This window comes from Oncorhynchus gorbuscha, linkage group LG10, assembly GCF_021184085.1.
Source record: "Oncorhynchus gorbuscha isolate QuinsamMale2020 ecotype Even-year linkage group LG10, OgorEven_v1.0, whole genome shotgun sequence".
Classification (NCBI taxonomy): domain Eukaryota; kingdom Metazoa; phylum Chordata; class Actinopteri; order Salmoniformes; family Salmonidae; genus Oncorhynchus; species Oncorhynchus gorbuscha.
In genome coordinates, this window is record NC_060182.1 from 38,034,102 (window position 1) to 38,059,216 (window position 25,115).

The 25,115-nt window shown below is 42.3% G+C and overlaps 1 protein-coding gene across 1 annotated transcript in view; it reads right to left on the minus strand.

Moving 5' to 3' along the window:
* Positions 1-2,694: 2,694 nt before the first annotated feature.
* The window catches only part of LOC124046019 (teashirt homolog 2), a 43,575-nt gene continuing 21,154 nt past the window's right edge, over positions 2,695-25,115 (minus strand). The window contains exon 2 of the mRNA XM_046365941.1: positions 2,695-6,453. Within this exon, the coding sequence (XP_046221897.1) occupies positions 3,398-6,453 (3,056 nt within the window). The 3' untranslated portion in view covers positions 2,695-3,397. The remainder of the gene's footprint in view (positions 6,454-25,115) is intronic.

Here is a 25,115-nt window from a genome sequence, read left to right on the forward strand (position 1 = left end):
GTCGTGCGGCTTAATTGATTGATCAAATGTTTTGCAGTAGGTTAATCAAGTGTTTCGCGTGATTAGCAAATTTGCAAAAACACAACAGTCTCACAGAAAAGACGCGACAGATAGGCCTACCCAAAGGTGGTGGAATGGAGATTGCTACTCATTTAGCCACGTCTTCCATCCAGTCATAGCCCATGTAATAAAGGCATGTACATGAGAACTGACAATTGAGGCCTGGAAGTAAGGACTCACCTGGCACACGCTGGCGGAATCAACATTGTTGCCATGTCATTTCAATGAATTTACGTTGAACCAACGTGGAATAGACGTGGCATTGACATCTGTGCCCAGTAGTGAGGGTGTGATGGCGAGATCCAGGATGCCTTAAAAAGGACATCACAAATCATCAAGGATTTCAGGGAAGAAGAAATTAAACACAAGGGCTCGGTTTCCGTCCCTTTTCGCTAACACTGTTCGACTAACAGGTCATTTTTTGTTGTTGAAAATAGTCATTCATTAAACAAATTAGACGAACATATTATGATGTTGTGTGATGAGCTTTTCCACCCCTCTTTTCCCTCTGTGAATCACAGATAATGCAGAAAAGACATCCTTGTCTAAAGCCACAGAAGGACACAAAGTCAGGCAGATACTAAAGGCAAATTCCAGTGTACATTTGTCCCATTACAGCACATCAACATCAGAGGGAAGCATGCCAATGTAAGCTAGGAGTGTACACTTATCATTATTTGACAACATGTTTAATGACAGATTGACAAAGGATTTGCAAATGAGAGCTGGCATCAATTCTTTGCTAAGTTTGGTTTTCACAGCCGCCTCTGCTATGCAAGCATACTTATGTGCATAATTTGATTTTTCTACTAAGCTATTAGTACGTTTTTTTTTTTTTAAGAATCACCAAGCCCTGGCCTGTGTGAAGAGTGTAAGCTGTTCTGATGTTTTGGATCCATCAGACTATGAATAATCAGAATCATGACATTTATAGACCTTAAGATGGTTTAAATGTTTCAAAAACAATTTTACAGCTAGACGTACCGCATAATGGTATAGGCAGGCTGTTACTTTTGATTGTCTGCAAAACATTGGGTAAGAATAATTTCTTTAACTCGATATGACTAAGACAGAGAATTACACATACTAAAATGTATTTAATGTACTTTTCCTTCATTCAAGTTTCATGGATGAGAGGGAACGTGATGACACATAATACAATCTAACATCGATAGAACACCACAACTTCTGGATGTACAGTACTGTGTATACCACTGTCTCTGCTAACTGTGTATAGAGCCCCACAGTGGAGGTGTCATAATACCCATAAAACCTTGTGATCAACCAGGGAAATGGTTCCAATCGTTTTTCCACCATTCATTTCACATAGGGGATTTTACCCTGGCGTGACGTTTTGATAAAATAGCCATATAAATCTCTCCAGGATAAGGTGACTTTTATCAATATATAATCGCCTGTAAGGTGTAAGTAAGGAAGTGTATAATTAGGGTGTCCCATATTAGATCAACTGTATTAAAATGAAAACATCTCAAATGAGAAAAAAATGGATTGTTTGGCAGCTCCACCGACTTGCTTACTTGATACGAGTCCACTTTTTTTTTGGTGCGATGAAATGGCATTTTAACCTTGTTGAATATTTTTTTAGCTCATGGTCACATATACTTATACTTTACTTATAGATTATATCTTCTCCATACAGTAGCAATACAAAGCCGATGTGACACTGACTTATTAAACCAAATTCAGGTAAGAAACAATCCTGCTGATTGCATTGATGACAGCATTTTATTTGTGCTAAGCCTATGCCTAATGTGGATCCCTTGCTGATAGAGCCACACATTTTCATATGCTTTGAATGATAAAATTGTTTCCCCACATGCAGAATTGCAGTGAATTTCTATAGACATTTCAAAAAGGATAAAACAACTCAAGCTAAATTATGTAATTCTGAATGATTACAGCTGCAGCAGTACAGAGGCATATCTCCTTTTTAATAAGCCAATTCAATCTCACATTTCATTTCCATTAATAAACACAAAAGATCTGACTATTGCAATCAGTGTTTCACTCTGTTCCACCCATACCTTAGCCTCAATTTAAAACAAGTTGCTACTCTACAAAATAATGGCTCGACAGACGAATCAGGGGATCCATTGGTGGGGCGAGGCATTAAATAATTTATAGCTTTAATCTGTTCACTGAGGTGTGTGGTCTATGAGAGTAATTATACATGCAAGGAGAAATTATATCTGAATATATTTAACTGCATTAGGAGTCATCTGATGAACAATCGAGATTGCCTGCTCATTTCCAACAATAGAGGGCAAGTCGGTGTCACGGTATTCAAATCACCATAGCGCCCATGTGCTCTTTCTCCATTTGACATCAAATGTCAGTCGCCTGTTATAAAACCTATTTGATGGGTGGTGAAGGGTAGTGGTAATTGATGGACTTGATTGCTTGAAAAAAAATAGGATTCATTGTGTAAAATGTCTATGAATTTAGCAGGCAATTATTTGTATAGCTGTGAAATAAGAGAGCAAAAGGAAATGTTTAATTGCTATGAGGAACACAGTCACTCCCAACCACACATTGGTCTGTGCATATATTGTTAATCTATTTCAGGAGACATACAGGAGACTCGTGCAAACTTAAAATGAACACAGGCTGGTAGCAAATGTTAAGTCTTTATTTCAATTGGTAAAAAAAAAGGTGCAGGTATCATTTGTCTCACTGTCATCCTTTTAACATGAAACACTAATCATTTTTTAGTCTTAATTTTTGGGGGGTGTCTTTTACATGTTAGACATCCTTGTTTCCAACCTGTCTAAATGTGTTGGGTTCATGTACAGAATCTGAGCCTAAACTGGTGATTTAACATTTATTAAAGTGCTTTTCTGTTCTATCATTGCAACACAAAACATTTTTACATAGCAATTCACTGTACAGTTCAGTAAATGTGTTAACATGTGTCTGGCTACCTGTTTAAAAAACTGCATATTTATGCAGGTATCATTGGAGTTAAAAATTACAATTTACCCATTACTTTGTCTTTGAAATAATACAACTGAAATGTGACATATCATACAAATAAATAGTAGTCATAGCCATAGCTATTGCATGCAAACATCAGCAATTATGTTTCAAGCATTAATACATTTCATTACTGGTGATGCATTTGAGCAGGGTGCAAAGGTATAAGTTGGTGTATTCTTTAACATTTTAGGGTTTAGTCTAGCCAGTGTGTCCATGTCATCTTCAATTAAATGTTTTCAATCATTATGCATACTACACAATGCTACTGGAAATATGGTTGAAATATCTGACCCGTGTTTTAAAAATCAATAACAAAACATTTAGCAAAAATGAACAACTCCTACTCTTTGTCCATTTCCACATATTGTGAATGGTTCTCAGGGGATTTGCTGTGAGTTTTACTCAAGTGAAGTTTAACCGCATGGTTACTAGCAAATGTCCTACAGCACAGCTTACATTTGAACTTAGCGTCAACGTCCTCCTCAGTGACTAGCGTCTCTGTTGCCCGGAAACTGAGAGCCTTAGACAGTTCTGGCTTCTCTACCTTCGTCTGATGTTCGATAGGCAGTTTGCACATATCTTTGATTTGGAACCCTAGGTGTGATTCCAGGTGGGAGATGAAGGCTGGTGGTGTCCTGAACTGGGAAGCACAGTCATTGCAGTAGAAGATCGGATGGCCAGTGTCCATGCTCTTCAGAAACTTGGTTCCCCCTGTTTTCCTAAGTTGGTATTTCACATTGGCCAACCAATGGCTGATGGTTGTCATGGACAGTCCAGTAAACTTGGAGATGTGCATTCGTTCCTGAGGACCAAGATCTGAGAGTAAGTACTTGCCCTCAGAAGTCAGAAAGAGGCTGGAGGCGAACTGGGCTTGGAGGATGAGAAGATGCCGGGGGTTCCAGTTCGACTGCCTTCCCTTACGCTTGTGAACCGAGTATACCTCAGCCGACACATCCTCAAAGCATCTCACGTCTGTTTCCAGTTTCATGGTGGGTATCCTCGATGGCATGGATGATTTTGGTGTGGTGGCTTTAGGAAGAACCTTGACCATGTCAGCAATGTCAGACAGAGCGTGTGTCTGTGGCATTGGGGCAGATGGCCGTAGATGTGAGGAACTTGGCTTGTTAGGTTTATATTTTGTCAGGTCTATTGGCTGATCATTGCCAGTAAACAGAAAGGCATTGTTAACTCTGTTCCTAGCAGGGGTGGCATGCACCACTGCTGGTTTCTCCATACTCCGGTTGAGTTCAGCGAATATAGATTGAGAGCAAGCAGAGAGTTGACTGTTTTCAGATCTTGAATTATTTGCTTTACCCAAATGATTGTTCAGAACTGACTGCAGTGCACTTAGAGGGTTTATGCCCAGTATTTCTGGGGTGTCATTGACAAGCTCTGAAGTAGCGCTTCGTCCATTGCTGGCAGGAGGGCTTGGTGTCTTGCCTCTGTCTAAGAACTCTGGGCTCAACTTCCCTTTGATCGCATCACTCCCTTCATTCAGACAGTCTGCTTCGAGCTTTGAAGAGGTAGAGAAATTGTCCTGACAATCGCTGTCATCATTCTCCGCCAGATCAAACTTAATATTCGGACTTTCTTTACCATCACTAATGCCAACCTTTTCTTTTTTGATGTCCGCATTTTGATGCTGTTGGTGTCCCTTCTGAGTTTCAACTCCCCCAGCGCCCTGAAGAAACTTCCCCTTTGGGGCGATCGATCTGAGCTTGTGGTTGAATGTCTGCTTTAGCTGAATAGGGGCAGACGCTGAGAGGGGATTGCTGCTCTTGATGATCCCAGAGAGTTGATAGGCAGCGTGGATACTGGGGTAGGCACTCCAGCTGGGGGTCCCAGTCTGAGCCTTGTTGATTGCAGAGGCCACTGTGTTGGCTAAAGACTTGAGGATATCCCCTCCTCCACCTGATGATCCCTGCTGCTCCAGATCCTCCTCGCGGAGATATGGATATTTAAATGCCCCTTCCCCTGCCTTTTGATCCTTACTCTCTGCCTTGTCATCCTTCGCTTGACTTTCTTCAATTTTGTCCAATGTGCCGTCCCTCTGGTTATCTTTCTCACTGTCCCCTGGGGAAGCAGTTTTTGGAGACACTTTATCGCCTTCAGTTTCATTAGCAAGAGGCTCAGCTAATACCTGCATCTTCTCTATAGCCAAGGGATCCAGAGCTAACTGTTTCCCCTTCTTAGAGGCGGAGTTTGTAACTTTTATGAAATGTCCAGTGACCATCATATGAGTGGTGAGCTGTTGCAGGGTATCATGGGAGCTCCCACACTCCATGCATTTCAGAATCTGAGACTTGCATGTCTCAAACTGCCAAGTGTAGCTAGCCCCATTCTGATAACCATAACGATTACTGTTAGCATTTGAAATAGCCGCGGACCGTTGGGCCTCGCTGTAACCAGCTAACCCTGTGGTAGAATCAGGAGAACAAGGTCTATTGGCTTCGTAGGCCCGTTTCTTTGCTGGTGGCAGTAATTTGGGTGAGAGTACTGGGATTGGTTCTTTCAAAGGCACTTTTTGGTAATGCTTTGTTTTTATCATATGGACACTCAAGTCCTGGAGGGATTCAAAAGAATGGCCACAGAACATACATTTCAGAACTTTCTGTGCATCGTCTTTCCCTTCCATGTCTTGCAAATTTCTTTTTCTTGATTTGGAGGACGTGGAGGCATTGCTCGGTTTTCCGTGGTTGTTGTCCTGGTAATGTCCGCTCTTGTTCATGTGCACTGTTAAATCCACAATAGAGTCGTAGGCAGCACTGCAGTCCTTACACTTGAACCGACTTGCTCCTGTGAACACCGTCCCACCTGCTTTGCTGCTCTGTCTGTAGAGGTGGACCGAGCTGAAGAGGTTGGGTTTGGACACAGTCCTTGGGGATTGGGTTTGCTGGAAGGTTTTGGAGAGTGCATCCTGGTGCCAGTCAAATTCATTCTTGGTGCTCCCATTGGTGCTGTCACAGTTGGCTTTGCTGGGTGTTTTGCCAATTTTCAAGTCCATCCCAATCCCTGTCCAGTAGGAATCTGAGAGAAAGTTAGCATACGCAGCCCTCATTCTCTCCAGACTGCTGTGCATGTCATCCTTGTGTTTCGAACCGCTGCTCTCCTCGACTTTCTGACTTTCAGGTGGTGAGGCCATTTTGAAGTCTGAGAGCGAGAGTCTATCGCTGGCGTCGCTAAGGCGTGACTCCAACTCGGCCTCTTGATTGGAAAGGACACTGACGGGGGAATTCTGGTAGCTGTAGCTGTTACTGCTTTTGTTGTCCATCTCTTTGTCCTCTGAGGCCTTGGGACTTGTCTTCTCAGAACTCTCCTCTTCAGTTGGAGTGGCATTCTCTCTGTCATCCTCAGGGATGGTCTCTTGCATGATGCCATCTTCATCAGGCTCATATACTAAAAGAGGGAGAGAGAAGAGATTCAATTCAGTGACCATTTCTTATTACTCTGTACAAGTCTGCTAATAATAGTAAGAAATCACCATTGGGAGAAGGAAATGATTTGCCTTGCAATCATTACAGGGCATTTGAAAGAGTTCCAATGTAAAACATGCAAGATATTTTTGAAAAACCCACACAATGCTGCACAATGCAGGCCAGAGCTACTTGAGAAATTCAACGATATGGACGGACATAATGCCTGTACTAACACACTGCTGGTGGTCAAACAGCTCCTTGTGATTCACGGTGGGCCATTGACTCAGTGCTGTGTCAAAGGTTTCCCTGCCTCATGTTGAGATGTTTACAACAATCGTTTGACCAATGACTGACAAAATGCAATTGATTTCTCCTGGGGTTTTACTAAGTGTTTTTGCAAATGGCCTATTCCAAAGTGATGAGTGTCTCCAAACTGCAATGAAAAAGTGTAAGCTTTCTCTCTTGGATAATATTTTGCCATGCGTGAACCTACCAGATTGTGTTGCAGCAAATTACACAGACATAGATATTCTAATTCCTCACAAGTGTTCTATTAATAAATTAAAAAGCCTGAGCCCTGCAAGATGAGAGGGGTTTACTTCAATTTCATATATTTTTGGGGGGCTGAAATATATCATTTCTCCATTTAAGTGGTCACAGAGTGTCTGTTACAAAATTATTTTATCTGTGTTGACAGACAAATGTAAGTGCTTTATGCTAAATGAAAACTAAATATGGATAATTATTAACCAATGATATTGTTAATCACAGCAAAGAAACAGTGCTGTTTGAAAATAGATGTACTTATTATAACTAGATCATTATCTAAAATACCGAGAGATTACTGGCAACCTGTCACGTCGTTATATTGCCCTTGACAGTCTCGTAAACAGCAATTATCTATTTCATTATTCACCTGTTCGTTCACACTCATAGGGCACAAATGCTATTACATCAATTAACTGATAATTAAACAACAGTATTTTTTAAATCAGTAACCATCATCTAATTTGTATTACTTGCGATACAGCATATTAGGCTATTTTGATGAGGTTGGTGGATACGTTAGTCAAAAGGTAATATCAGCAAAACTATAATCAATACAATACAATCAAAATATTCTCTGTTGATTAAGTTGCCAATCCACAATATGGATACACAAAACACATCAACAGCAGTCACAACACTTTCGAAGAGACATCTTACAGTATATGCAGTTTGTCAGCTTTGTCATATATACTGAACAAAAATATAAACGCAACATGGGGTCCTGTAGCTCAGTTGGTAGAGCATGGTGCTTGTAACGCCAGGGTAGTGGGTTCGATCCCCGGGACCACCCATACGTAGAATGTATGCACACATGACTGTAAGTCGCTTTGGATAAAAGCGTCTGCTAAATGGCATATATTATATATTATTATTATTATATTATGTAAAGTGTTGGTCCCATGTTTCATGAGGTGAAATAAAAGATCCCAGAAATGTTCCATACGCACAATTTTTGTTTGTTTATATCCCTGTTAGTGACCATTTCTCCTTTGCCAACATAATCTACCCACCTGTCAGATGTGGCATATCAAGAAGCTGAATAAATAGCATGATCATTACACAGGTGCACCTTGTGCTGGGAACAATAAAAGGCCACTCTAAAATGTGCAGTTTTGTCACACAACACAATGCCACAGATGTCTCAAGTTTTCAGGGAATGTGCAATTCGCATGCTGACTGCAGGAATGTCCAGCAGAGCTGTTTCCAGATACTTGAATGTTAATTTCTCTACCATAAACTGCCTCCAACATAATTTTTTAGAATTTATCAGTACCTCCAACCAGCCTCACAACAACAGACCATGTGTAACAAGTCCAGCTCAGGACCTCCACATCCAGCGTCCTCATCTGCGGGATCGTCTGAGACCAGCCACCCGGACCGCTGATGAAACTGAGGAGTATTTCTGTCTGTAATAAAGCTCTTTTGTGGGGGAAACTTCATTCTAATTGGCTGGCCTGGGTCCCCAGTGGGCGGGCCTTGCTCCCAAGTGGGTTAAAGGCCCGTCCATGGCTGAGCCCCTGCCCATTCATGTGGAATCAATAGATTAGGGCTGTTGCATGTTGAACGGTTGCATGTTGCATGTTGTGTTTATATTTCTGTTCAGTATATAATCCGTTATGTCCTCTTCAAATTCATGTTTGAAAATGTGCATTTTGGGAGAAGTTATGGCAGATGTGCTTTTAGTTAAATATAAATAGGACACAATGGCCTTGTCCAGGCACTTATGCATTTCATGTGGGTAATATTTTTTATTTTGAGTTAGGGGCACTCTATGGAGTGGAATGTTGAATGCAAGTAAGCACTCAGTACACTAGGTCGGCCCATAGAATGTAGAATGTCATCCTCCTTCGCATTCTGAAAATAAGCCTTTTCTATCAATATTTCACAAGTGCCGCAGGAGAAACCCTGGAGGTGAACTCCTTGCCAGCTAATGGATGAAGATGGAGATGGGACTCAGCCTTTCAAAACAAACATGCAGAATGGGGCCTTTGTGAACAAGGAGCCATGCAGCACACCAGAGGTTCCCCAATGCGCTGTGACCCTGATCTTCCGCAGGAGAGATTTCTGGATTGGCCAACTGAGATCGTTGGTCTCAAAAACACCCTTCCAGGGTGAAGAGGGAGTGAGTTTTGCCAGAGTACAGAGACATGTTTTATTGATAGTTTTATATATAGTTCTCAGTGAAAAACGAGAATAATATCGGCTCTGACAAGCTTCTAGTTGATGTCTTCTCTTTTGAGTCTTGAGACTATGGACAGAAGTCAATGTAGCATAGCTTTTCTTGCCAAGTTCAAATGATTGTAGAACCTTTAATTTCTGTCTTCCATAACTGAACATTGACTGATAAAATGTGCATTATCAAGTCAAGTTTCAAGAGGTTGTCAAGCATGGTCCTATGGAAAATCAATGGAGTAAAGATGCCCTACCGTATAACTGAGTTTCCCATGACAAACGTGCATGCTCACAATTCTGTAAAATTATCCATCCATATGTAACATTTACATTTGAATGATTATTTGAGGCTGTAATAGAGTATACTGGTGAAATATTGCAGATATAGCCTAAACTGATTTTCTTCTTCATGGGACACTTTATGGAAACAGCAAGCTCTTATAACTAATTAACGGTTTAGGAATTAGCATGAATAAATATTTAACTAAGAGACACTCCGCAATCATACAGCAATGGAGCATGCGGACACACATCCAATAAATGGTTATTTCATGGCAATTAGATGATACGATTTACCACATTCAAGTAGCTTTATCCACCCTGCCATAGAGCACTATGAAATCCAGCAATGCTGTACAAACAAAAAAGTGAATCAAGATAATGTCATTTTATTTTTGGTTGGTGTTGACTGAACGCACACATTATGATACAGATTATCACCTGCAGTTTATTAAATAATAATTACACCAACAACAAAAAAAATGTTTCCCCAATAAATGGTTTGACTGACAAGACTGATTGCCATATAACATTAGCATAATCACTCATTATGCTATGGATATATTTCCAGATGACATTGACACAATTAACAGCAATTCCTGCCATTTTGCCCCTCAGATCAGAAGTTCTATACATCCAAAGGCACCAATTAAACTTCGGCAGGGGTCACTCCACCCACACGTCTACTTCCACACTATCCACCACTCCAGTTTGCCAACCCTTGGTTGATGCCAAGGAGCGTGACTCTTCAATGCAAGGGCAGAGACATTGTGTAAGCTAGGGCCAGTCTACAAGACCTCATCTCTGACATGAAGAGAATACATGTGTAGCAATAGAACCGGGGAATATCCTACACGAGCAATAGATTGTCAACATAATTCCTGCAGTTATAGAATTATAACTGTCAAAATACGAGACGTAATACTACAAGTACATTTTATGATAATTTGTATGACTTTTATTCATTATTCCTACACTTCAAACTAAGCCTACTGACCAAATGTTGTGACTTTAGTATGTTAAGGGCAACATTCAGTTCAACTAGGCTTACAAAATAAGAGGGCTGGCACGCCAGGAATTAGATTTAGCATGTCATAAACCCCTGTAAAGCCTCCAATCTGTGTCACTACAAATGTATATATTCAGACAGAAGTATGCAGAGGTGAAAATACCTAGGGTGTCCACCATAAATCAGCTACTTGAAGTGATAATAACACGAATCCGTTTGAACAAACTCCTGGCATAGCAAGGCCTGAATATCCAGGAGTGGCAGCCGGTTTGGGAGTCAAGTGCAATTTTACTCAATGTTGAGAGCACAGCTAACTGAATGGGCAGTGGTAGTAGTTGTATAAGAAATCATGTTCTCATACTTACAGGAATTATTTGTTTTCTGTTAAAGCTATACTGAATGGACAACAATACGAAACATTTTAAAATGTACCACTAGAACTTTACGTTTTTCCTTCAATCTACTCTCAACACAGGACAATCAGAGTGCAGAAATGTATCAGTACCTTTCCCCAGTAACAGTATTCAATGTCCACTATTAGCCTGCTATTAACTTTTGTAATGGCAAAGATATCAACATTTATCCCATGGAAGGTCAACATTTCCCTTATTAAAGTGACAAGGCAATGTGAGTGAGCAGCCTGAGGGGTTTAGCTAATGGACAGCTTGCTTGTAATACCCTGCGATACTCTGAATATCCCAGGAAATACTATCTCACAGAACATTGGGTAATTCATATCTGCAAGTGCCAGGTCTGCATGTCTGTGCCACTTTCCCCAACTGCTCTCCGGTTGTCTCAAGCTACAGTTTTCCCTGCTCGCAAATCAATATCTCTTTTTAGTTCTCATTGATTGCCTGGCAGTGGGACTGACCTAAGCAGGACTGTTATGACATTTCTAGATTTCCTCCTGTCCTTGGAACAATCAATTACACGCACATTGCAATCAAAACCTCTTTGCAAAATGAACCTGCTCCGTGACATTTTCATCTCCCGGATTTATGCCACGCTAGAAAAGAAGAAAAAAACACAGCAGACCCGTCCGTCTACGGTGTCCCACATAAGAACGTAGCTTCTACACGTTAACAAAGCAGGTCAGGCAAGCGAAGCAATCAACAGACATCTCCCAGCATGCTAGAGTCCAATCTTCACCCCATCCTCTGGAAGACTGTTGTCGATATACTCGTAAATGAGCCTTCTAATTCGCTGTCACCATAGATTTTTGCTATATGATTAAAGTAAGTAAGGTATGATGTAGGTTGCTTTTCAGAATCCTATAGAGCTGGAGAGCTCAGACGTTTGGAGGGAGACACTACTCAAAACGAGGCTGTGGGGGTGGTGGTGGGGGGGGGGGGGGGGGGGCAAACACACTGTACTTTAATGTTGATCAAAGATCTGCTAAAACTATACTTTTGTTGTTGACGTCATACTGTCTGCAAGATGGCTACGCACCTACCAGGGTTTCCGTTAGGAAAATGTGGCGCTGGACATTTACCGCAAGACTTTAATTTACCGGACATTTGAGAAATATACTAGACCCATATATATCGGGTACGTAACCTGATTAGGGCGTCCACCCACGATGCTCAGAATGACAGAAATCACATTAAGAATATGGTAATTCATATTGACAGAACATGCAAGTTGATGATGCAACGGTGTGAGTTCTTTCTTACCGAATTCTGATGCTCACTTCGAAGGTGTTAGAATGACTGTCCTCATTTACTTTTCCTCAGCCAACAAGACACGTAACGAACAGCAAAATCAGCATATGTCAGTCTACTATCCCCCATAGTAGAAACGTTTACCTATTCTATTGGTCAGCTTGTCAAGAAAGAAATAGCCTGTTCCAAACAGACTTTGGGACAGTTGTGGGACGATAGTACCCAAATTCATACAACTAGCAGGCCTAGGCAACATAAAGAGTGATGCAACAAATCAGAACATTTAGCATAAAATGTTGAAAAACTATTAGTTCTTCACATTACAAAGCAGTAGGCTACACGCGAATATTCGTTCAATAATGTAATTACTGGGAAACACGTTGCATCACACATGCAAGCGGTTTCATGTGACAGATTAAAATATATGTTATATATTCCGAGAGAGGAGAGATCTAGTATGCAACAACTAGCATTGGTTGCTAATATGACTAGGATTGTGACTTTGGCTACTGGACAATGAAAGAAAGTTGATATAAAATAATTTCCTCCATGGATATGATTTTGGCTAGGCTACTTTGAAGCAAGGTCAGACATGCCTCATAATATGTAGTGAAACATTCCGGTTTCAAACAATTAAAATGTGTTTTCAAAATGCACACTGCACCCAGCTCATTGCAAAGCGGTGTGTAACGTACTAAATAAGCTTGCCTTCTACTGCCTATGCATTTGATGTTTACGATGCTGTAGCAGCAGCTCTCGTGCTGTCCGGCTAACGGAAACCCCGACACTGACAAGGTTTGTCATCATTATGTACAGTATTAACTTCTGCTGGATTCACAAGGCAATCATAAAACTATCTGAACCCAACATGCCAGAGATGTAATATTTGACAGAGATATCAGTCAGGTAAAGCCAGGTGTTACGGTATGTATGACCTTTCTCACCACCTAGCCTAATGTGTTAAAACGTTTCCTCATGACCCCTGCTGGATAAAATATAGCAAGATACAATACGTCAACCCCACAGTCATAGATACACCCAGAACAACACTGTTATGTTACCAACAACCATAAGATGCAGTCATACAGTGGTTTAAATGCTGTAAAAGGAGTTAAAAAACCTATCTACCTTTCCACAAAGTGGTTATGTTAAGATCTCTCGGAGGGTACTGCCGCAGTGCAAAACCATACGATTCAGAGATTAGTGTTAATTTTTGTATGCATGAAAGGGATGTTACTTAAAGTGCATTACCTACTTCACTAAACAGGGGCTATTCATGCAGATAAATGCCTTGCTTTCATACACCCGCACATTAAATATTTAATAGTCTAATATACTCAAATAGAGATCCTTACCATTTCAAACCAGACAACATGGACAATGTGAAGAAAGGCAGATTGTGAATTTTGCTTAAGGCAGCAGGATGTACTGGGAAGGACTCATACCCAGATTAATATGATAGGATCACAGATATGACACCATATCCTACCATCTGGCTGTTCATTTGGGCAAAAATGATCACAATAATTATGGCAATTAATCAAAGAATGATTTTTTTTCACAAACCAACATTCTGTTCATTAATGAGGGTAAAAACGACTTGAAAACGTGACTCTACCACCTTGATAGCAGCCTCTTTGCAATGTCTATAACACAATCACAACCCTAACATGCTGCTCGCGTCGCGTTCGCGAGCATTTCAAAATAAATGCATGTTATTCAATCATTATTCAATCATTGCACCCACACCGCTCGTGTGCGTGTCCAGGTGCTAAAATAGAACTGCTTGACGTGTTGCAAGTCCCGCCTCTCCCATCTCCTCTTTGGTTTTTAGGACCATATACCCACGTGAGTGATTAAAAGATGAACTGAAGTCCACACTCCATTGCAGTTGGTGATGGTAATGCACCTTAAAGTTCATTGCCAACTGCAATATAAAGTGCAAAAAAGAAGAATGAGGAAAGATTACTAAAAACAAACTCGGTTTACCCCTTTATCTGGATTAATTGTCGGAGTAGAGGCCCTTGTGCATTTGAGGTAAAATAACAACCCAACGTTTATATCTCAGGAAATATTAGCTAGCATCAGCAAGCAAGCTAGCTAAATTGCCATAAATGTTTAATGCTTTTTCGACCTGTCACAAAATAATATAATTGGTTCAGAGTTCGCTTTGATATTTCAACCTGCGTGTACTGGTCGCGTCTGGTGTTGGCGGACAAAATCAACATGCATTGCGCACGCAGACGCACGCGAGCGTTCTGGTCAGCATGGAAGATGGCTGTGTTACAACGCTGTAAGAGAAAAATAGTAGCAAAAACAGCATGCTTAATTGGAGATTTTATCTTTTAGATTTTGGGATTTTCATGTTACAAAATACAAATGCTGGTATTTGCTAGTGTGTCCCTGTCTCTCCATCGATATTAATCACAATTCTTACTTAGTCACATCAAGCTGTGGCTGCCATCCTACAGTAGCTTCAGGAGTCCTGTAGCTCCAGGAGTCCCGTCCCTCCCTCCATGATGTCACTGAGCGACGCTGCTCTTTTTGATGCCTGGCTGCTAGAAGCTTCTGCTCCAAGACGCATCACTCGGCCCGCTGCCTAATTGGAAGTGAGCGGCGGGAGAGCATTCCAATCTGCACTCCAGCACCTAAGTCATCATTTTGAGCGTGCCACGGTGCCACCGCCAGCCACCATGCCGCCTGCCTGCCACCGCCACACAGGCAGTACTATTGCTTCATGTTGCATCTCACCAGAAGAGTGGGGCCACCCTTTCAGGGCTGTCAGGAGAGTTTTTACACCCCTTCACCAAAATACATGGATGGAACCACATGAATATTGCCTCACTGGCAGTGGCACTGCTGTCCAAGTTCAAGGATTTTAGTTTCTGGCAAAAGCTAAATATCCTTTCTTAGAAAAAAGAAAACTAAATGTAATTATGAACAGCAAAAATTGTCAACATAAACACGTCCCTTTTTCAGGACCCTGTCTTTCAAAGATAATTCCAAATAACTTCACAGATCTTTATTGTAAAGGGTTTCAACACTGTTTCCCATGCTTGTTCAATGAACCATAAACAATTAATGAACATGCACCCGTGGAACGGTCGTTAAGACACTAACAGCTTAGACGGTAGGCAATTAAGGTCACAGTTATGAAAACTTAGGACACTAAAGAGGCCTTTCCACGGACTCTGAAAAACACCAAAAGAAAGATGCCCAGGGTCGCTGCTCATCTTCGTGAACGTGCCTTAGGCATGCTGTAAGGAGGCTTGAGGACTGCAGATGTGGCCAGGGCAATAAATTGCAATGTCCGTACTGTGAGACGCCTACATCAGCGCTACAGGGAGATAGGATGGACAGCTGATTGTCCTCGCAGCGGCAGACCACGTGTAACAACACCTTGACAGGATTGGTACATACAAACATTACACCTGCGGGACAGGTACAGGATGGCAACAACAACTGCCCGAGTTACACCAGGAACGTACAATCCCTCCGTCAGTGCTCAGACTGTCCACAATAGGCTGAGAGAGGCTGGACTGAGGGCTTGTAGGCCTGTTGTAAGGCAGGTCCTCACCAGGCATCACCGGCAACAACGTCGCCTATGGGCACAAACACACCGTCTCTGAACCAGACAGGACTGGCAAAAAGTGCTCTTTGCTGACGAGTCGCAGTCTTGTCTCACCAGTGATGATGGTCGGATTCGCGATTATCGTCGATGGAATGAGCGTTACACCGAGGCCTGTACTCTGGAGCGGGATCGATTTGGAGGTGGAGGGTCCGTCATGGTCTGGGGCGGTGTGTCACAGCATCATCGGACTGAGCTTGTTGTCATTGCAGGCAATCTCAACTCTGTTCATTACATGGAATACATCCTCTTCCCTCATGTGGTACCCTTCCTGCAGGCTCATCCTGTCATGACCCTCCAGCATGACAATGCCACCAGCGATACTGCTCGTTCTGTGCGTTATTTCCTGCAAGACAGGACTGTCAGTGTTCTGCCATGGCCAGCGAAGAGCCCGGATCTCAATCTCATTGGGCATGTCTGGGACCTGTTGGATCGGAGGGTGAGGGCTAGGGCCATTCCCCACAGAAATGTCCGGGAACTTGCAGGTGCCTTGGTGGAAGAGTGGGGTAACATCTCACAGCAAGAACTGGCAAATCTGGTGCAGTCCATGAGGAGGAGATGCACTGCAGTACTTAATGCAGCTGGTGGCCACACAAGATACTGACTGTTACTTTTGATTTTGAGCCCCCCTTTGTTCAGGGACACATTATTCCCTTTGTTAGTCACATGTCTGTGGAACTTGTTCAGTTTATGTCTCAATTGCTGAATCTTGTTATGTTCATACAAATATTTACACATGTTCAGTTTGCTGAAAATAAACGCAGTTGACAGTGAGAGGACGTTTCTTTTTTTGCTGAGTTTAATTAACTGCATTTAAATTGACTTTAAAAAAAAACTACATTTGTATTTGAGTAAGGGAGAGAGCTGCTGCCCAGTCCAGCCCAGTGCTGCAGCTTTCTACTTTCTCTGTCACTTGGTTTTTGAAGAGCTTGTGACATGGCTCTCCAGGAGCGACATGATGAGGTCTGATGGTTTCTTTCTGCAGAATAGCAGTTTACCCCTCATTCACCCTTATCAGAGAGAGAACCCATCATCTTAATGTACGCCACTCATCCAACCCTCGCATATTGGAGCTGACCAGTCAAGCAAACAGGGAGGAACTAATAAAAGACCATCTTGCTTCGGTTCAAATTTCCCTGATTGAATGTCAGTCAGGAATGTTTGCGTGGCTTGGCAGGCAGGCAAGCAGGGTAGGGGAAAGTGGGCCATCGTTTAAAGGACCACTGCCTCGTACAGATTAGGCCTTTGTTCAAAGCTTTTATGAGCCACTGGCTGATAGGAGTATGTGACAATCTATTCTACACTTGTCTGATTGGACTGGGAGTTTATGATGCCCAGCAGTTCTACCACATACAAACTCATTAAAAGATCCACAATAATTTAACCAGGTCATTTGATTGCATATGTCTTTTTATATATGTAGATATATTTTGGTTTTAATCTTTTTGGAATATGTTCCAAAATGAAATCAATTAAATTATATTTTGGTCCATTTCTATATGATGTGTGTAGTGTTTTCTCAATAACATATATCATTTCAGAGAGTATTCAACATGTGATAATACAATATGAAATAAAAATGCCGGTGGCGGTCCATCTCACTCCAGACATAGAGTGCATTTGGAAAGTATTCAGACCCCTTGACTTTTTCCACATTTTGTTACATTACAGCCTTATTCTAAAATGTTTCAAATTGGGGTCTTTCCTCATCAATCTACACACAATACCCCATATTAACAAAGCAAAGAATTTTTGAAATGTTTGAAATATTACCCTTTACTCAGTACTTTGTTGAAGCACCTTTGGCAGCGATGACAGCCTCAAGTCTTCTTGGGTATGACGCTACAAGCTTGGCACACCTGTATTTGGGGAGTCTCTCCCATTCTTCTCTGCATATCCTCTCAAGCTCTGTCAGGTTGGAATGGGAGCTATTTTCAAGTCTCTCCAGAGATGTTTGATCGGGTTCAAGTCTGGCTCTGGCTGGGCCACTCAAGGACATTCAGAGACTTGTCCCAAAGCCACTCCTGTGTTATCTTGGCTGTGTGCTTAGGGTTGTTGTCCTGCTGGAAGAAGAACCTTCACCCCAGTCTGAGGACCTGAGCGCTCTGGAGCAGGTTTTCATCAATGATCTCTCGCTACTTTGCTCCGTTCATCTTTCCCTTGATCCTGACTAGTCTCCCAGTCCCTACTGATGCAAAACATCCCCACAGCATGATGCTGCCACCACCATGCTTCACCGTAGAGATGGTGCCAGGTTTCAGCCAGACGTGACACTTGGCATTCATGCCAAAGAGTCCTTTAGGTGCCTTTTGGCATATTCCAAGTGGGCAATAAATGTGCCTTTTACTGAGGAGTGGCTTCTGTCTGGGCATTCAACCATAAAGTCCTGATTGGTGAAATGCTACAAAGATGGTTCTCCCATCTCCACAGAGGAACTCTGGAGCTCTGTCAGAGTGACCATCGGGTTTTTTGGTTCACCTCCCTGACCAAGGCCCTTCTCTCCCGATTGCTCAGTTTGGCCGTGTGGCCAACTTTTTCTATTTAAGAATGATGGAGGCCACTGTGTTCTTGGGGACCTTCAGTACTACAGACATTTTTTGGTACCCTTACCCAGATCTGTGCCTTGACACAATCCTGTCTCAGAGCTCTACGGACAATTCCTTTGACCTGATGGCTTGGTTTTTGCTCTGACATGCACTGTCAACTATGGGACCTTTATATAGACAGGTGTGTGCCTTTCCAAATCATGACCACAGGTGGACTCCAATCAAGTTGTAGAAACATCTCAAGGATGATCAATGGGAACAGTATGCACCTTAGCTCAATTTCGAGTCTCATAGCAAAGGGTCTGAATACTTATGAAAATCAGGTATTTCTGTTATTATGTTTAAAACATTTTCAAAAATATATAAAAGCTCGCTTTGTCATTATGTGGTACTGTGTGTAGATTGATGAGGAATTTTTATTTTATTTAATCAATTTTAGAATAAGGCTGTAACGTAACTAAATGTGGAGAAAGTGAGGGGATTTGAATACATTCCAAATGGACTGTAGGACACTCGCTGTTACATTTCCTCTTCCCCCTGAGATAAGTGAATGTATACAGTCACAGTTACAGCATCATGAACTTTACATGAGCCAAAAAACTGGCCATCAACAACAGCAGACCTCAGTCAAGGTCAAGTCTAGCCTGATGAAGCTGATACTGCAGCTGCCTGGCCAAGAATGCGTATTCTATTAAAACAATCTGCATTTCACTAACTCTCCCTCCCTCCTCTGACTCTATGGATCCTTCATTATATTCTGGATGGGATCCAGCCTAGGCATTCCCTTATACAAGCAGTTTTCAGAAAAGGGAGGCTTTTTTTATATTCCAAATTCATTAATAGTGGATTGTTTTTAATGAAGGGAAGAAGTGGCAATGAGGCTACACAGTAAATTTGCAACAGAGGCGTGGTACTGTCAGATGGTTTCTTGTGGGACCAAAGGCTGTTTCATGGCAAGCGTAAAGGGGAGAAGCAGACCCGCCAAACCTGCAGCAGCTCTGGGGGACGAGACGAGCTAAAAAGTAAGAAAGGCAGAAATGCTTCAAAAACACTCTGACTCCATCCCATTCATTTTAAAGGCAAATTTGTTGTCAAATGTCCTTTTGCAAAATGATTAGGGCCTGCTGTTTTTCTGAAAAGCGTAAACTTTGGGATTTGCCTGGCGCTGCATTGTCACTTTGACAGCCCGTTCTGAGAACAATGGCTGCCCAAATAGTGAAATGTGTTGGCACCCAATCACTGAAAGTTTCCTCTCAATACAGGCTGGCTTCTTTCTGCTGTTTGTGGATATTCGGTAGCATTGATATCTAGATGTTGATTAGAATGAAAAAAGAAACACGCCAGTGAATTGAAGCTCCCTAAGGAGGCACATCAGCTATTGTTGAGAGATTGACAGTCACTCCATTGAGTCAATGTTTCAGTTCATAAAAACCTATTTCTATAGGAGCTGCTTAAAGAGTACATTGTTGGAGTGTACGCCTCGGTTTGTAAATCAGTAACATTTAAAGTAAAGCAATATCATTTAGTGGTGGGGGCCTACCACTGTTTTCACTACAAAAATAACAGTACATACCATAACCTTGTAACCCTGGCTACATTACTTTAGGATGATATTCTTTTAGGTTGTTTGATTTTCTAGAGTTCAGTAATATTTGTATGTAATCGAGTGAACAAAAAAAAATCTTATAATTTAGATGTGAGGCAGTGGAACTAACAGCCAAATACATATGGAACATCTGAGTGGGCTATGTTTATTATAACATGCATATAGAGGTGTTCCAATAATATTTCCATTGCAAAGTTAGTAAACCTACAACAACACAAATGTTGTCTTTGCGCTATATCCTCATTTACCCTGAGCTTCTCAGCAGTGACATTTCTGTGGTGTTCAACCGTAATGGAGGAGGAGGAGGAGGAGGAGCTGCCTGCCTGACGAGTGCAGGGCCTTTTTTATTCATTGGTTCATTTATTGAAAAGAAGGTAGGCGGATGGACGAGGCAGTGGAACGGAACCGATACCCCGTGTGGCTGTAGCTTTTGAACTGAGGGAGGGAGGGAAAGGAGGGAGGGAGGAAAAGGAGGAGAAAAAAAAGGTTGAGAGGAAGGCGGAGACCAGAGCAACAGAGGAACGTTAATGGAAATGAGTGACAGGCTTTCAGGATGATTTACAACGGGTGGCGCGCCGGCAGAGCCGGAACTTGATGGATGATCCTGAAAGACGGAGACGAACCATAAATCATGTCTTTGAATCATTGACAGAGATAAAGGAGAAGGAGGAGAAGCGGTGGCATTGACGTTCATTCTTCCAATAATGTACATTGACGAGTTACACTACGGAGCCTTAATTAAAAAGTGAACACGGCGGGTCCTCTCTCTCCCCCTCTGCCCCCCCCCCCCTCGTTCTACTCCTCTATCCTCCCCCTTCTCTCTCTCTCTCTCTCTCTCTCTCTCTCTCTCTCTCTCTCTCTCTCTCTCTCTCTCTCTCTGTGGCGATATCAATGGTAATTAAAGATGTAGTAGCATCCCTGTCCCCTCTCCCTGCTCTTGTCCCGTATAGCCGCATCCTCCGGCTTCCCAAAGCACAACGGACAGATTAGATAAGTGCACTGCTTAAAGATAATGTCACTCCTCAACAATATCAAGGAGGTCCTACTCCATTTGTTTTTACGTGTGCAAACAGACCCGGCAACACACACTGAGAAAAACATACAGCGGGCCTACACACCTACACAGTGATAATAGCGTGGAGGTACACACTAACCGTTTGTTTGTCACATGCGCCGAATACAACAAGGTGTAGACCTTATTGTGAAATGCCTATTTACAAGCCCTCAAAAACGGCATTGTTGGTTAAGTTATTAAAAAATAAATAACAATAGAATAACAATAAAGAGGTCATCTGTACACAGGGGGTACCGGTACCGAGTCAATGCGCGGGGGTAGTTAGTCGAGGTGATTGAGGTAATATGTACATGTAGGTAGGGGTAAAGTGACTATGCATAGACAATAAACAGCGAGTAGCAGCAGCGTTATAAAGGATGTGAATGCAAATAGTTTGGATAGCCAATCGATTAACTGTTTAGCGGTCTTATGGCTTGGGGGTAGAAGATATTACATTTACATTTAAGTCATTTAGCAGACGCTCTTATCCAGAGCGCCTTTTAAGACGTAGACTTGGCACTCCGGTACCGCTTGCCGTGCGGTGGCAGAGAGAACAGTCTATGACTTGGGTGGCTGAATTTTTAGGGTCTTCCTCTGACACCGCCTGGTATAGAGGTCCCGGATGGCATGACATATTTGGGGGGAAAAAGCTGATTCAATAGAGTAATAAACATCAGTTCAGTCTTTGACCACAACGATTGGCTCTATGGAGGAAAACAAAGCTAGAAGAACCCTGGAGTAGCAGTGAGGCTGAATGAGTGCCATTCCACATCAGCTGAGCTCTGTTAAAGTGTACACAATGGAGCACCGAGGTGAAAGTAATCCTAAACATCTGCCGTATGTGTCCTACAAGCGCACACTGTTTGTTCAAGTTCTAGGAAAGGTATTAGCAAGCGGAGGAAAGCGAGGGACATCAATTCATGCACTAGTTTCAGGGATTCCGAATGCAGGCGAGATCGGCTGTGCGTTGTGTCACTGCTCATGCAAACAAAATGGAGACGACTGCTCCGGTAATGCTAACACTTAGATTTTTGGAAGATTAACAGCAAGGGGATTCTCTTATGGATGCTTTAACACACTGTGACATCAGGTAGTGCCCCGGGGGCGCATTACCGTGTGGGTTGTTGCGTGTGCGCGGCCTACATGATGAGTATGTAGCAGGCCTGGTGGACTGTCCTAAGTGTCCTATATTCGATGTCTGTAGGAGACTGGGGAGAGTTGGGCTGTATACTGGGTGTGGGGATTTTCACCGATGTTGCCGAAGGACAGACAAAGCACTCTCACTCCAGCTGGGGGAAAATCTATTTTGGCAGGCTAAAATGGAAATGAAGACACAATGGCCACCAAGAGTTGAAAAGCTGTGACAGTAGAACTCATATTGGTGACTACTTGTGAATATAGTATACACAAGCTCACATGCACATTGACACAAACAGCTTTTCGAACGCAGTAGTAATCATTTTCAGGTGGGATTTTGACATTGTATATCAATCATGTTTGATCCAACAACGGAATCAAGACAGTTTGATGGACAACAGAAGTAATTGCTTGTCAATTCATCTGTTTCAGTTTTCCTTTCTCTGTTTTCTTATTGCAGTCCCGGCTCATATTCTTTTTTTCTCTTCTTCAAATTCAAGCCACTGAGGGAGAGCTCAGAAGTCAAACAAATAGCATATCTCCTACAAATAAAATAAAAAATAATCCACCGTATGTCATAACACTGGTGGTAGGCGTATTCTGTACAGAGAAAACAAGCCCATCTAAGAAGTGCTGTCCAGTTGAATGAAATAAAGAGCTTAACGAACCTCTGCGAGTGTTGGAGCAGTCATTACTTGACTCTGTGACTCTGGCCCCTGTGATCTTAAATGGTCTTAAAAGATGATCCATACAGTAATGAAGCCAGTGCTCCTGTTGGCTCCCAGCCCAAAGTGGAACATAATCAAAGTGAAGTCACATGGGGATAATACTGTAGCCCTGACTACTAAAACCACAGTGTTTCTTCCTTGTCGTATTTATCTTACAATTTACCAAAATGTCTGTTTTCGATAAAGCATCCCGAATACTTGTATTCAATGTATCCTGAATAATATTGTTTTGTATTCAAAGAGGCAAAATCATATTCAACGAGCCCTACCCACCAGCAGGCTGAACTGAAGTCTACTGCGTCGGTGCAAATGCAGCATGTAATGGCTAAGGCTAAGGCCCACCCTGTCCCTCTTCCTGACTCCTCTGCTCAGCTCAGACCACCCTGCTCGCTGTAGCTGCACGTGACAGGATGATGCTGCTCAGTCCTTGGACCCATCACATTGTTTTTCCTGGACCGTGGTGAAAGCAAATAGCAGCTTAAGGGCCCCGGCACTCACAGTAAAAACCAAAAACCCGTGGAGTCATTCATCAAAGCGTCAGACAACCTACCCCACCTACAGTACCTCCCACCCCCCAAGACATGGCTATCTCCCCCCACTCTGGGTTTTTAACTAGGACTCCAAATAATTCCAGAAATGACAAATGATACTTATAGCTCTTGCCTGTGCTGAATCAATAAGCATGCAGAACAACTATCCATCTTGAGAGGTATTGACAGCAGCGGCTTGACCAACATTGGTGGCTTTATTCAGGAGTAGGATGCGGAGGGAGAGAGACAGTACACACAGTAGATGAATAATATTATACAGTTCCAAATCCAGCCTTTATAAACAAACCTATTTTAAAAATGGCAGCCGCCTCGAGATAGAAGTGTAAAACAGTAAAACCTCACAATGCAACGCGAAGCAGAACAGGCCATGTCCTCTATCCTCCCACTAAACAAGGACGACTATCCATCCATTTGTGGAAATAATGTGACCCGCTGAACTGGTACAGGGGTTATTTTGACTGGAGCACCTGCATGTGTTTACATGGCAGTTTGTAGCTGGGCTATGAGCTGATGGGCACTGATAGGGCCCCTCTTCTCTCCTCTCTGGGGGTGTCAGGCCTATATCAGAGCAGCAGCTGACAGATAGCACTTCAGCCCAGCTTTAGCTGCAGCTCCCCTTGAGGGGCTGTGATTGATGACTAGCACTGCCACCTAGATCCATTTTCTGCTCCAATCTGACTCTTCTACCCCAGGTAGCGTAGCTGGTGGATACCCTACAAAATCGGTTATTTTTAATTCCCTTTTCTCTTCTTCCGAAATTCAAGGGTTGTTTTAGTGAAAGAGCTTACAAACACAGTCACCGGAAAACATCTAGGTTAAACAAATTATTTAAACTCAAAAGCTTGCTAGTGAATCTTGATCTTCAACATCATTTAGAACGGCAGGATGTTCAGAACAACAATGCCATTAGTACTGAAAATGTTTGGACCCCAGACCCCTGCAGGTCTAAAGGCATTTAAGAACACTTAGCTTAGCCATCTGGTAGACAATTACACAGGAACAAACACTCCGCCTCAGCAAATAAGGCTTGGGTCATCAATCACAGAGGATAGCCAGAAGTTCAGCTGCTATTCCTCTAATGATTTAATAACCCCATGAACTGAAGTCCTCTTTTCTGCTCTCTACAACAAGGTTTCACTCAACTGACGAGCGACACAAAAAATAAACCACGGCGTCCAATTGGTGGGGGTTCGATTCTGAAAGAAAGCTGTATTTTAGAGTTTACTTTTCAAATTGGGATATCAGCTATCCTCAACAAATGTGAATAGCTATACTTTAAAAACAAAACCTTTTGTTTTAAGACACAGCAACGATAATGAGTATGCCAGTGAAATGCAGCATTATCATTATCTTAATGTGCAACAGGCAACGAAGATAAAAATGGAACTTAAATTGTAGCACAGGGTTATAAGTCAAGGAATTTCAAGCATTCATTGTTTTCCGTTTCAAGCAGTTTACTTAATTAACATTTGGCCCATGCTTTTTAATTGCAATCATGGTTCCCTAAGGGATTCATAAGGGGGCTGTGCAGTAATTGCAAACGTTTATATGAGTTGGTGACACATTCTCAACCCTCCATGGTGAATTTTCAGAGTAGAAAACAGATAGACCAGCAGGTTGATTAGTCATGCCTGTCTACGGAACATCAATACACTAGACACCAGGAAGAAGATGCTCTGTGGCTCCATTCCTTCCACTGTAGTAGTGCTATGTTAATACTGT